The sequence below is a fragment of the Fringilla coelebs genome, assembly GCF_963513975.1.
Source record: "Fringilla coelebs genome assembly, chromosome: 8".
Lineage (NCBI taxonomy): Eukaryota > Metazoa > Chordata > Aves > Passeriformes > Fringillidae > Fringilla > Fringilla coelebs.
The window spans coordinates 18,180,108-18,193,121 of NC_140066.1; the positions used below are offsets into that span (position 1 = coordinate 18,180,108).

The 13,014-nt window shown below is 41.0% G+C and overlaps 1 protein-coding gene across 3 annotated transcripts in view; it reads left to right on the top strand.

Moving 5' to 3' along the window:
* Nucleotides 1-13,014, top strand: part of SEC31B (SEC31 homolog B, COPII coat complex component) — a 35,512-nt gene that overhangs the window by 1,668 nt on the left and 20,830 nt on the right. For 2 of the 3 annotated variants that reach the window (XM_084210754.1, XM_084210755.1), the window contains exons 2-10: nucleotides 2,757-2,844; nucleotides 4,681-4,804; nucleotides 5,598-5,793; nucleotides 6,557-6,652; nucleotides 7,735-7,875; nucleotides 8,365-8,507; nucleotides 8,744-8,843; nucleotides 10,769-10,930; nucleotides 12,736-12,888. In XM_084210754.1, the coding sequence (XP_084066880.1) occupies nucleotides 2,766-2,844; nucleotides 4,681-4,804; nucleotides 5,598-5,793; nucleotides 6,557-6,652; nucleotides 7,735-7,875; nucleotides 8,365-8,507; nucleotides 8,744-8,843; nucleotides 10,769-10,930; nucleotides 12,736-12,888 (1,194 nt within the window). In that variant the 5' untranslated portion in view covers nucleotides 2,757-2,765. The remainder of the gene's footprint in view (nucleotides 1-2,756; nucleotides 2,845-4,680; nucleotides 4,805-5,597; nucleotides 5,794-6,556; nucleotides 6,653-7,734; nucleotides 7,876-8,364; nucleotides 8,508-8,743; nucleotides 8,844-10,768; nucleotides 10,931-12,735; nucleotides 12,889-13,014) is intronic. The other variant, XM_084210756.1, reaches the window with a different exon arrangement.

Here is a 13,014-nt window from a genome sequence, read left to right on the forward strand (position 1 = left end):
AGAAGAATTTGCTAAAGGGTTTTTTCCTTCTTTAAGGATTTTGAGTCTTCTCCTGGATACAGATATGCATAGTGTGTAGAAGGACCACTTCTCTAATTGTAAGACTCAAATCAGGCTTTTTTTTCCCCTTTCAAACTCAGAGCTCACTGACTTAAGGAGGGGGTGCTGCTGTATCTCTGCAGATCCTCAGCTGCAGTGGAGCTGAACTGCTCAGACGTTTCTAAGAGACAGTGTAATACTGTGATCTTTTAGCTTCTTGGGCATCCTCTGTGGGCCTTCTCAAGGAACCTTCTCTGTTGGAACTTCTGCTGGTTTGCCTTTAAGGCCAGGGACACAGTGAACCTCTACAGTACCGATGATCCAGCACTTCTGCAGTTGTTCTGTTGACATTGAGCCACTCTAAATGGAGTGTTGTTTGCTTTCCTCCATTTGGGTGGGTTACCATGACCAAGACACTTTACCTTCACATTCTGTCCTGACTTAAGTTTGTGAAAAGAGAACACTAATGATGCAGTAATTGACTATATTATGTAAAACGCTCTATTGACAAGAAAAGCCAAACAATTGATCAATACTGTTCTGCACAATTTTTGCAGCTTATCTTTATTTGCACATTAAATGTAAATTATTTCAGCTAGGCAGTCGGTCCAGCACAGAGGTAGGGAGGGGGAGCTTGTACCATTTACCCAACTAACTTTGTGATAGTCATATTCTTCACTGATTCCTCACCAGTTAATTTCCTGTAGGGAAGAGGTCTCTTGGCCATTGTCTATTAATGTTCACAGGGAAGTTGCCCTCTCAACTCAGCAGTGAGGTCTGAGTGTAGAGCCAGCTCCTACAAATGATAGATTGTAACTGGAGGAGGAAGAGGCAAGAAAGGCACTTGTAAGGAGCATACCAGCTGTCCTGTCCCCAGTCGTGGTGGAGTCAGCTAGGGCCTTGTGCAATAGACTGTTGCTAGAAGATTCACCTAAGTTCTGCAGATATTTTCACTTGCCTCTGCCAGTGGAGGGAGAAGACCTGGAGAGGGTTTCTGCAATAGTATGGGAGGCATGAGTAGGTACTGGAATATCTTGAGAGATGCACCACAGAGAGAGTGTGGTAGACCCCTAACGAGTACCCCACAAAGTGTGTACTGGAAATTGGAAAGTAAGCTCTAGAGATTGGTTATGGTAATGAGAAGATGACCTTTCCACCTCTATTCATAGGGGCCATGAAAAAATAGTTGCACTTTTTAAAATTGTACAAGAGTTCTATTCTGTTGGGCCTTAACTAAGTTGGGATAAGCCTAATGTGTGAATAGCAGTTGGCAGTGTGAGCTTTGGGAGATACTGCTGCAGACTAATGCTAAAAAGTATTAAATAAATTCTAGTCAATCAGCATATCCAAATAGTGTATGGGAGAGAGAGAGAGGGTATCCTTAACTTTGACTCATGAGGCAGAAGAAACCCTAAAAAGAGGTGTAGAATTCTTAGCTGGGAGGTCCAAGCTCAAGAAGTAATGCTGACCAATCTTCTCCCTTGTGTGGGCCCCGGGAGGCCACAGTTTCTTATAAGCCCTGCATCTGAACAGAGGGGGGCCAAGTGATGCAGGTTGTGGTTTACACAAACAGTGTCAAGTAACCAGGAGAGGTTAATCACAGCAAACTGACAAGATGCAGAGGGTCTTGCTGTGCTGCCTGCTGACAGTTTTACTTTATTCAGCATGATATCATCTAAGCATACAGTTCTGTTTAGCTGGAGTTAAAAGACTGCAGTGCAGCCAAGCTTGAAAAGTTTAGGCACTGCTCATGAGAGTGACCCCACTAGCCTGAGAATGTCCACACATCATTTATGATGCTTAGAATGCCTGTTTGTGGTCAGGAATGGAGCACAGGGTGCTTTCTCCTTAGTAAGAATGGGATCCTACTCAGAACAATAATTATTTGTATTGTATTCAGTTATCTTTTTGTTCAGTTTAGCAGTTTCCCACCTGCCTGCTGTTGGTGTTTGATTTTCAATTAACCTGCTACATTGTTGCCCAACTGATCTCTCTCCGGACGCATGGGGAAATTTGGTTCCCGTTTTACAGGTGTCGCTCAATCTATCCTGAGTAAATAAAGAGTTGCTGTCAGTGCTGAGATTGAAACCACAAGTAGTTACTTGTGGATTACTTCTTCTCACATTCTGCCATTTGCTGGCTCCAAGAGAAAGTCAAATGATTTTTTTTTCCTTTTGCTTTTTGGAGGAGCAAGAACAAAGTACATTAACTGAATTGGCAGACGATAGCATTGCACTTTGTTTTCTGTTGCCACGTCACTTTTCTGCTTGGAATTTAGCCTGTCCTGAGATTGCTTCTGCTTCCTTTTTGCCTATGTATATACTGACATTAGCTTGTTTGGAGAAAGCAGCTAGTGCTAGATCAAAATACATTTGTTTAAATTAATTTCTGTAGCTGATTTAAACTAGCCTGCAGTGAAGACTTGAGTATGTTAATTTAGATCCCCTGTTTTTTTCTGAAACTCTCCTGTAATTGGGACATATCAAAAAGAGAGATATGAAAGAAAATTTGGGGTCAGACAGTGGGATTTTGCGGGGGGTTGGGGGGGATTTAATGAATTCTTAAATATCCTGATTTATTCCAGTATTCACTGCCGCAGGAAGTAGCAATTAACTTCACTCTTTTGAGAGCAGTGCGTTCTCATCATGTTTCTGATGTGAATGTTTTCACATCAGCTGTGTCTCTCTGTTCTAAACTCTGTGTGAAATTTCTTTCAGAGCTAGAAAATGAAGCTAAAAGAAATTGAGCGAACAGCTGTGCAGACATGGAGTCCAGCAAACAACCACCCTATTTACCTAGCAACAGGTAAAGTTCTTCACAATTTGTGAATATTAGAGTATGAATCACAGAAAAATTTTCTGTAGAGTTGTATGGGTTTTAGCTTTCAACAGTTTCCACCTTCATAGTCCCTGGAAAACTTAAAGGCAATATACCAAAAACATTACAGCTTTTATGTTTAAAGTCACTGGCAGAGAATTACTTCTGTGCCCAACTTTGACATTTTAAACATGAGTGATTTTTCAAAGGTTGAATACATGATTTTTTTGATTTCTAGTTAAGACTCCCAACACTGATGTTCTGCATTACACACATCCTATGCCTGTGGGGGGAAAAAAGTTAATTCAAGTAATGTTCATTTAAGGTCACTTGTATTTGTCTGTCTTCAGTCATAATCATGTAGCTTGACAATCAAATACTATAAACCTCTTCTCTGTAAAGTTGCCTGTTTTGGTTAACATTCCATTCTCAGTACTTTTGCAAAACCTTAAATTTTATTTTGTTGATTTTATTAATTAATCACCATTCTTATAGTAATTTTATTTCCTGAAGCAGAAAGTGAGTCTCTTCACTGAGTTGGCAGAGTTTGTCTGTGTGGAGCTGACAGCTCTGGTGGAAAATGCCGTGTGTGTGTGTGTGTGTGTGTGTGTGTGTGTGTGTGTGTAACTGAAGCACAAGAGAGGAGTGCGAATATATGAGAGAAACAATGCTGTGGTCACCAAGGTCCATGCAGAAGGATGGGCTGGAGGTGTTTCAGGTGCCAGAGCAGATATTCCCCTGCAGCCCCTGGTGAAGACCTTAGTGAGGGAGGCTCTCACCCCTACGGCCCGTGGAGGTCCATGGTGGAACAGATACCCAGCTACAATCCACCATGTTGGAGCAGGTGGATGCCAAAGGATGCTGTGGCCCTGTGGAAAGCCCACACTGGAGCAGGCTCTTGGTAGGGCCTGTGGCCCCATGGAGAGGCGAGCCCATACTGGAGCAGGTTTGCTGGCAGGACTTGTGGCCCTATGAAGGACTGAGGTTGGAGCAATCTGTTCTGAAAGACCACCCCATGGAGGGGACCCACACTGGGTCAGTTTGTGAAGAGCTGCAGCATCTGGGAAGGATTTGCACTAGTAAAGTTTGCAGAGAACAAAGCTAGGGTTTTGATTGAACCAAAGGTCTTGGCTTCAGTTTGCTTTAGATGAGAAGCTGTGTAGTTTCATAAATTGTACTGCTTTTTAATAGTCCTTTGGGCACTTTCCATGTTGTAAGCATCCCTGTGGTAACTGGGGGACAGTTTGCCTGGCAGTGCCCCTCTAGGCAACATTAAATCAACTTGTAGCTTTTATTCCATAAGAATAAGGAGAAACAAGGAAGCTACCAATTTGTGACTGTGTGTGGGTTGTTGAGGCATGTTTAGTTGGTTACAGTTGAAGAACTTATTCTGTAGAGTAGGTTTACAAGGTCTGATTAGGACATGTCATGATTAAGGAGCAGTGTCCACAAGTACTTGGGATCATAATTGTAACTGGATTTCATTATGTCAGTGTCTTTGTAATTTAGAGAAGAACTTAATATCAAAAGCCATAGTTGCTTGGAGGAGGGTATATGAGTTGCACCTATCCCAAGAAAGAAAGTTTTCTGTGTAACAGTAGCCTTGGTGACCAGAATTTCTTGAAGAACTTTTAATTTCTTTCAGAGTCTTTCTCATAATTGTTGATTCTTTTTTCTGAGGTGTTCAGACACATCCTCTTTTTGAACTGTTACAACACCGAGGTTGTCTTGACTATGAAGAATATGTTTTCAGTGCCTTACTCTTTTTGTATCCTGTGCTTTTGATAAAAATGCCCACTTGTGTTGCTCTTGTACTTCTTCTAGGAACATCTGCCCAACAACTGGATGCATCCTTCAGTACAAATGCCACCTTGGAAATATTTGAGGTTGACTTCAGGGATCTCTCCCTGGATATGAAGCAGAAAGGAGCACTTTCTGCCTCAAACAGGTACTAGAAGCTCATACTGATGTATCAATCAATGAAACTGAAAAGGGTTTTCTGGTGCAAGACAGGAAAGGAGGAGGTAATGTTTACAGTATATGAAGTGATCTTTTGAATCAATTGACTTCTCTTCAAAAATGGAACATTTTTGTTGATACAGATCATATTGGGTATAAAAGTAGGGCAGGTGGACTATTAGAGAAATCGGAAATTACTTGTACAGTAGTCAGTCAGTAGAGACATTTTGTGTAGTGAATTTGCTGGGGCTGACAATTTGCCCTAAAGACACTATAGAGAGAGTGAAACTTACTCTCCAGCTCTTTAAAACAAGATGATTTCTTAGGCTTATCAGTGTAGGTGATGTCTGCCCCCAGTGTAAAACACAGCCTTGATTTCTAACTAGCAGATTTTAAAGGGTGTAAACATATTTTTCAGATAACAGCTCTGGAAATGAAGGCACATAAATCTCTTAACTAATTTTCAGTAAAGTGTAGGCTAGAGGATTTCACCCACCAAATCCCATGTGAGGTCCTAAAAGTTTTAAACAAGCAACAAAACGGTCAAAAAAATAGACACAAGCTCTGCCTTCTTAGATTCCCTTGAAAAGTTATTGGAAGGAAGCTTATTTCTTTTTTGGCATGCAAGAGCCACAGTCCTCTTAAAAGGGAGCTGATTGTTTAAAGTGCAGACTGATGGATATATTTGATAGGTTGAAACAGGGATATGAGTTCTGGTAATGAAGAGGGTGTCTTGATTTCCACCAAACGTCATGCCAGCTTTATTTTCGTATTTTTTTTAGGTTCCATAAGCTGATCTGGGGGAACTTTGGAAATGGGTCAGCAGAGTCCTCTGGAGTGCTCCTTGGTGGCGGGGATAACGGAGTGCTGACCATGTACAGCGTGCACCGCGTCCTGGCTTCCAAGGGCGACCCCGTCATTGCGCAGACAGAGAAGCACTCGGGTCCTGTTCGAGCCCTTGACTTCAACCCTTTCCAGGTGTGTAACATAAAGATACCAAAGGAAAGTTAATCTCCTTGTTAGAAAATACATTCCTTTGTGTATAGATTCATAAAGTGAATGGACAAGTTTTAACTTAAGAGGCACAGTAGTTGACGCACAAGGCTGGTTTGAGACTCAGATTTGGGTTCTTTTCACAGTTTTGCTTCTGAATTCTCCTGTGACCTTGTTCAAATCACTTACCTCTCTATAAAAACGTGTCTTGTAATATTGTTACATGTCAAAACATTGTCCTTTCAAGATTAAAACTTTTATTTTTTTTATTTGTTCAGTTGTTGTTTAATTCAGTGGGGCTCTGATCACATTTGAAAGGACTGCAACATAAATGAGGAGTGAACAGAACATGTTTCTTGTGGTAGCACAAAGGCAAATGGAAAATTGTCTGCAGTCGGTTGTGAGAAACTTGCATCTTCTCAGAAGGAAGTCTCCTCGATGCCAGGCAAAGGCTCAGCTGGCCAGAGATGGTGGCTTCAAGGCCGATGGCAGAATTTCATCGTGATTAACAGCAGCCATCTGCATAAAACAGACAAATTTTAAATGTGTCTGTACTATGCCACAGTGGATGGCACAGAGGCCAGAGATGTGCTCGGTTTATAATCCAGTTAGTATCTTTCTGCATGCCAGTGGCTGTGAAATACAGCTCTCATCTCACTGTAGAAGATTTTGGGGTTTTTGCTTCCATCTATTTTTAAGAAATCTGTGAGCAGGAATCTCAACTGAGCGTTTCCTTTTTTTCCTACAGAATAATCTCTTGGCTTCTGGAGCCAATGATTCTGAAATTTTCATCTGGGACTTGAATAATTTCAGTGTGCCTATGACTCCGGGGACTAAATCACAGGTAAATGTGTTTTCCTCTGGGCAATACTCGTGCAGTTTTGTATCTCAGTAGGCAAGACAAAAAGATGTGTGTGGAGACATCCTAGCCTAGTCAGTCAGTCTGTGAAAGGGGAATGACTTTGAAGTCTGTCAGGAGAGAGATGAATCAGAAGAGACTGATTGGTTTCATTCTTGGGGGTGGAAGAAGTGTTGTAAAGGGAGGGGAGGTAGACTGGCAAGCTCTGGAAGGATGCACTTTGCATGGATGGGTAAGCTCTTTGTGGATTTGAATCAAGTAACTGACCAGTTTATCTTGTGATCCAGCTGGGGCATGTGTGATGGATTAAGAAGGTTTATTGGACCTTCTCTGAGGAATGAATTTATTTCAGGCTTCAGCTGAGGCTTTTCATATCTCATGAAAGTCATATCCCTAGCAGAGCCAGTGAGCCATTAAATGCACCTTGGCTATTGCTCCCAGATAATATTTCCTGAGTTTGAAGAGGAAGAAGTTTCTGATCTTCTGATGCTTATTATATTATTCAGGGCAATCAACTCGCGAAAGCAGAAAAATCATAGTAAACTTCAGTAAAAGCAGGCCAGGTTTTTCCTCCAGTAATCTCCTGTTTGTTTCCTTGCCTATCTCCTGCATTGCAGTAGATACAATAACAGCAATTAGTCATGAATACTTCATTGTTTTCCGTCTCACTGCACTCCTGAAATGTTGCACAAGGTCATCTTTCCATTTAAGTTCATCTGAGAAGTTGGGGTAGAGACATATATGTGTGCTTAGCTGCAGTTCTCTCTGGAGTGATTTATAACACATTTGGCCAATGTAGAATCCAGTGCCTGTTCTTCAAATGCAGAGGTACTTTTCCAGGTGACATTCCCCTATAGAATTTTACTGTCCACTGTACTCTGAGTAAAGGACTTTCCCTAGTCTTTCTGGTTAGTGCTGCTGGTATTTCCAGTTAGTTGATCAGCAGTTGAAGAGAGGAATCTGTGTATCATCAAATCCCTAATCCCTCAGTTAAACTATTGACAGACTCCTGTGAGTGTTCCCTCAGCTTGGGAATAATGGATGTGTGGCCTTTCCTGTCTTGGCAGCCACATGAAGACATCAGTGTGGTGTCCTGGAATCGACAGGTGCAGCATATCCTGTCCTCCGCTCACCCCAGTGGCAAGGCTGTGGTCTGGGACCTCAGGAAGAATGAGCCGATCATCAAAGTCAGTGACCACAGCAACAGAGTGAGTGGAGAAAAGGCTACATTTCTAACTAGCTTACAACGTGCCACATGGGACTACAAAGCAGTGGCATAGACTCTTAGGACAAATGGTTTTATTCTAGGAGCTGTTGGAACTAGTTCTCTTGGAGACGTAGCATCAAAACAGCTCTTTTTCTTCTTTCCTGAATGAAATGGGGAAACAAGGCCCCTTACTGTTCTTAAAATTCATGCATTCTTGCATTCAGTTCCTGTGTTCACAACTCATTTATGAGAAGCCTCCCAGCTTTCTTCCCAGGTTCAACTTTGGACTTTGACTTCTATGTGGTTAGTGGGGTTTTTTTGCTGTGAAGAGACGGTAGAAATGCTTGCTGCCTGGAGCAAGACATTACTAGACTTGGTTTATGTCAAGCATTCTAGGCGAGTTCAGTGCAGAATGACATGGCTTTGGCCCATTTGTGCTATTGCCAACTTGCATTGCTGAATTTTCAGCCTGTGCTATTTTTGTCCCTAGATGCATTGCTCAGGAATGGCCTGGCATCCAGAAGTTGCAACCCAGCTAGTCCTTTCCTCTGAGGATGACCGTTTGCCAGTGATCCAAATATGGGACTTACGCTTTGCTACCTCTCCTCTTAGCCAGCTGGAAGGGCACACTAGGTAAGGACTTGCATGTTGTGTTGCATCTTTTCAAGGCAGACAGCTGGGAGACTGAACTTAGGGGAACTATGATTTTCTTCTGGGCCTGTTTTCTTTCCCAGATGAATCTGGTTGAAGGTAGAGATGTGAACTTGCATTTCTGAGCCAAGGTGCTGGTGCACGGTGCTTTCTTAGTGACTGGATGGCAGAACAAACTGTACAGGAAAGATGACTGATTTCTTTCTGATCTATTTTAGGGGAGTTCTCTCTGTTTCTTGGTGCCAGGCTGACCCTGAACTGCTGTTGAGTAGTGCCAAAGACAACCGAATCTTGTGCTGGAACCCAAGTATGGGGGAGGTATGTAACCACAGCTATCAGTATACATGGTCTGCTTTATATTGTGTAATATTGTGTACTTTGCTCTGTGTTTGTCCTTCCCTTTATCCTTGTGGAGTGCCAATGTAATTCCCTCAAGCATGTCTTATGCACTCTTTCTGAAGTGAATGAGTGTGGTCCATACCCAGACTGAAATAGGCTTTTGCTGATACTTCTCTGTCCAGAGATCAGAGAGGGAAGAAAACTTTAAGTTAAAATTTAGTTTCAACTATTTATGATTACTCTTGCTATGCTAACACTTTAGTGTTCTCTCTTTCCATGTGTTTCTTCTTTTTCCTTCTCCTAGAGTCATTTGGGAGGGAACTTGAAGGAGACCAAGGAGCAAATGTTAGAGAGGGTCACTGAGAAGGAAACAGTGTAGTTGAACAATGTGTGTAAACTTTATTTATAGTAAAATGGTTTCACATGTATGTGCTTATCTAGTCATGTATCTCAAAATTACCATACTTGGTATATACAGGTATCACCTGAATTAAAGTGAGGCTGTTTAAAATTTTTTTATGCACACCCATTCATTCAATGCAGAGATCCTACATAAAACTGAACTTTGGACAATGCAGTTGATCTTGATGATAACATGGGGAAAGTGCTCTAACAATACTGAGCAAAGTTGAGATGGGAGCCCTAGGCTAGATTAATTTCCTGGGACAATATCACTCAGCTGGCCACTTTTGTCTTGGAGACAAGGAAAAAAATGAATCTGTTTTCCTAAAATGCAGGCAATGCTGCTTTTGTAGTTTCATGGGATTTGATGCTCACTTAGTCGGGATTTCTTGTGGTTAGAAGAGATTCAGACTCTGAAATGTTCCTCTTGTCTAATTTTTACAAAAATATTTTCACTGTCTTTTAGTGGAAAACTAAAAAAATTACTGTGGCTGACATGTATGCTGCTGTAGATTTGCAGAGTTGTAGTTCAAATTAGACTTCTGTGTATAAACTACTGTTAGGGGACTTTTTTTGACTTGGTACCAATGAACAGCAAATTTTCAAGTGAAAAAAAGTTGGGAAGCTTTCCAGTATTAACAATTAATACAGTTATACAGAATGGCTGATCTCCTAAGGTTGAGGGAAGTATTGGTTTCTTTGGGTTTGGGGGATGTTTGGTTTCTTGGGATTTGTTTGTTAGTTTTTCTGTTTGGCAATCTAGATTTTAATATAAGCAAATGCTATTAATTTGCTTCTATCTGGAACAGAAAACACAAATTATGTTCCCACAGAAAATGAAGCTGTGATTGTCTGTGCTTTGTTTCTGTAAACCATAAAGGAAATATGTTCATTTTGCAGATGGGAGGTTTAAAGTCAAGGCTGTGTTAGTGAGTTGCCCAACATCAGGCAGGAAGTCTGTGAATTGAACTTTGGTTTTTTGAATGCTGAACCATAAACTTGCTGGCTACAATGCCCTTCATAGTTCATGTGCAGCTATTACATTCCTCTCTTCTTGTTCTATTTTTTTTCCTTTAGGCTCTTTATTTTCCTTGTCACATTTGTTACTCCACACTATTTTTTCTGTTTGTGTTCTTGCCTCTTGACTTCTGGTTTTATTGTGTTGTTTTTTGGTGTCTCTCCCTTGGTTAACAGCAAATGTGACAATGCTATAATACTCTGATACAGTAGTACTCAGGAAGCAGAGCAAAAGTGACTTCTCACTTTTGGATTTTGTTCTACAGTCAGAATCCAGTGTTACATGAGTTTTCTGAGACTTTCAGCTGTTTGGACTCAAGGTGCTATAATTTGGTTGAAAATGCACCCCTCAAGAAGCAAAAATAAAGAGATTTGTATGCAATGGTGACGTGTAAATAAAGGGGCAGACTTGCTGTGGGCAAGCAATTTGGGGAAAGCCGGTGGCTATTTGTATTGTGCTTCTGTCTTCTCCCTTTCTGTGATAGGTGGTGTATGAGTTGCCCATTCGGAGTCAGTGGTGCTTTGATGTCCAGTGGTGTCCTAGGAATCCTTCAGTCTTCTCTGCTGCCACTTTTGATGGGTGGATCAACATTTATTCTGTTATGGGTGGGAACTTAGAAGCTCAGCAGAAGACACAGGCTGACAAGGTAAAGTCCTGTGACCATGTTAGACTTCGACAGACTGGCAGTTTCTGTCATGACTGCTCAGAGGGGTGGAACCAGACGTGTGTAACAGGGTCACTTTTAAGTGATGCAGTCTGTCCCACACACCCGGACCGATGGCTGCATGGTGTGGGAACCAGAAGCTGCTTGTGTGGGGGCTTAATAATCCCACCAGATCCCAAAGAGAGACCACATTGCCTCTGACAAGGCGTGTAAAGAGAACCAAGAGTGAGGGCAGTTGTGATGTTAAGATACATTTTATTGTTATTACTATTAGACTAAAAATGAAGCAGTACACAAGCTTTTCTTGTCATTAGGTTAACATTAAATACATACTAATTAATATGATATATTACTGTTCATTAGTTTAGAAGGTAATTTTATAAAGTGGCTTATAAACCACTATTAGCAATTTTCCTCAAGTCTTTCAGCATGTTAATATTTTTGATACTGAAACACATTACTTAGCCAATGAATAGATGAGCAAATTCTGAACAGATTAAATGTCACTACTGTCTAAAATTTTAGTTTTAATCTGGTGTCTAGTCTTTTAATTCCCTCCCTCTGTCCCAGCCAACAAATGCCTTACAATACAGGTTTTAAGAGAATACGTATGAACTGGCTTAAGTGTTATTTATATAGTCATTTACAGCTGACTGAGTTCAGTTTCATAGGATTTGCAAGAGGCAGAAAATACTTTATCAAGCAACAGCTGCGGGAGATTAAGGATTTATTTAACCCATGGAGAATTTTCTTTCTCTGCATTCTTCAAGTGTATGCACCACACTTCCACTGTTCAAAATTGGGGTACAGTAGTGTTGAATAATTCCTGAATAAATTGAATATCAAGTAAGAACACAAGCAGGAGATAATGATAGTTATGGTGACAGGGAGTTTGTGACCAAAAGGTCTTTCTCTTATGAATTCAATAGTCTCAGGACAGAAACTCTATTGCAGACCTGGTTCTGTATATTTATTTCTTTAAGATTTAGGGTGTTTTATCTATTGGATATAAGCTGTTCCTCAAGAACTATTCTTTCTTTGGCATTGGTTTCCTCTGAAGAAAGAAAAAATATTGCTTGTGTTTCTAAGATTTGGCAACCTTAGCTTGATCAGCCTGAGGTTGCTTCCTTTCGGGTATGCTGGTTAGCTGAACTATAAAGCTATTCCCTACGGTCCAGTCAAACTTGAACAGGATTATCTTTAGCAAACAACAAATCTATGTGAACAAAGTTAAAAATGAAAAGTGCTTGTGAACAGCATTGTATGTATGTTCACTGACTCCCTAAATGTAAGAAATCTGGCTCAGGGGCCAGTTTTGTCACTCTCTTGTCTAGACGAGAAAGTTTTATTTCATCAGTCTCATCAAATCCAAAAAAGCTTGAGACAGTCCTTGAAACTAACCCATTTGAAAGACTCCAGCAACAAAAAGGGAGTCAGAATTCCTCTGTGAGAAAAGCAAGAAATAAGTTGGACAACTTTTGACCATATGTTGTCATTATCTTGCATAAAACAAGTAATTTTGCAACTCCTCTGTTGGAGCTGGGTGCTAGGCCTAGCAGTGCTTTTTTAGGAGATTTGCATCTTGCCAAGGAAAAACTTCTTGAAAATCTCTAAGGGTAAAACTTCCTTGAGAAACGATTGCTGGAACTGTGCTGAAATGCCCTTTCTCTTGCACAGGGCCTCGGTGGTATTCCAGAAAGAGGTACTGTACTTGCCTCATTTTTCATGCTTGCCCCATACAGAGAGGAATTGAATTATATTTTCTTTCTATTTCCATCTGATTCTAGATATCTTCCTCCTTCAACAACTTGGATCCCTTTGGCACAGGACAGAGCCTTCCTCCTCTGCAGGTGCCAGAGCAAGTAGCTCAGACCACCTTGATTCCACCATTAAAAAAACCACCCAAGTGGATTCGCAGACCTGTGGGGGTTTCATTTGCAGTAAGTGAATGGAACATCCTTAGCCGAAAATGCAATAGATGTATTGTCTTGTGACACAATTCTTTGCTTTGACTAGAGAAACCTGTATCTTGTTGCTTGTTTAAGGTGCATTGTAGTGTCCCATGA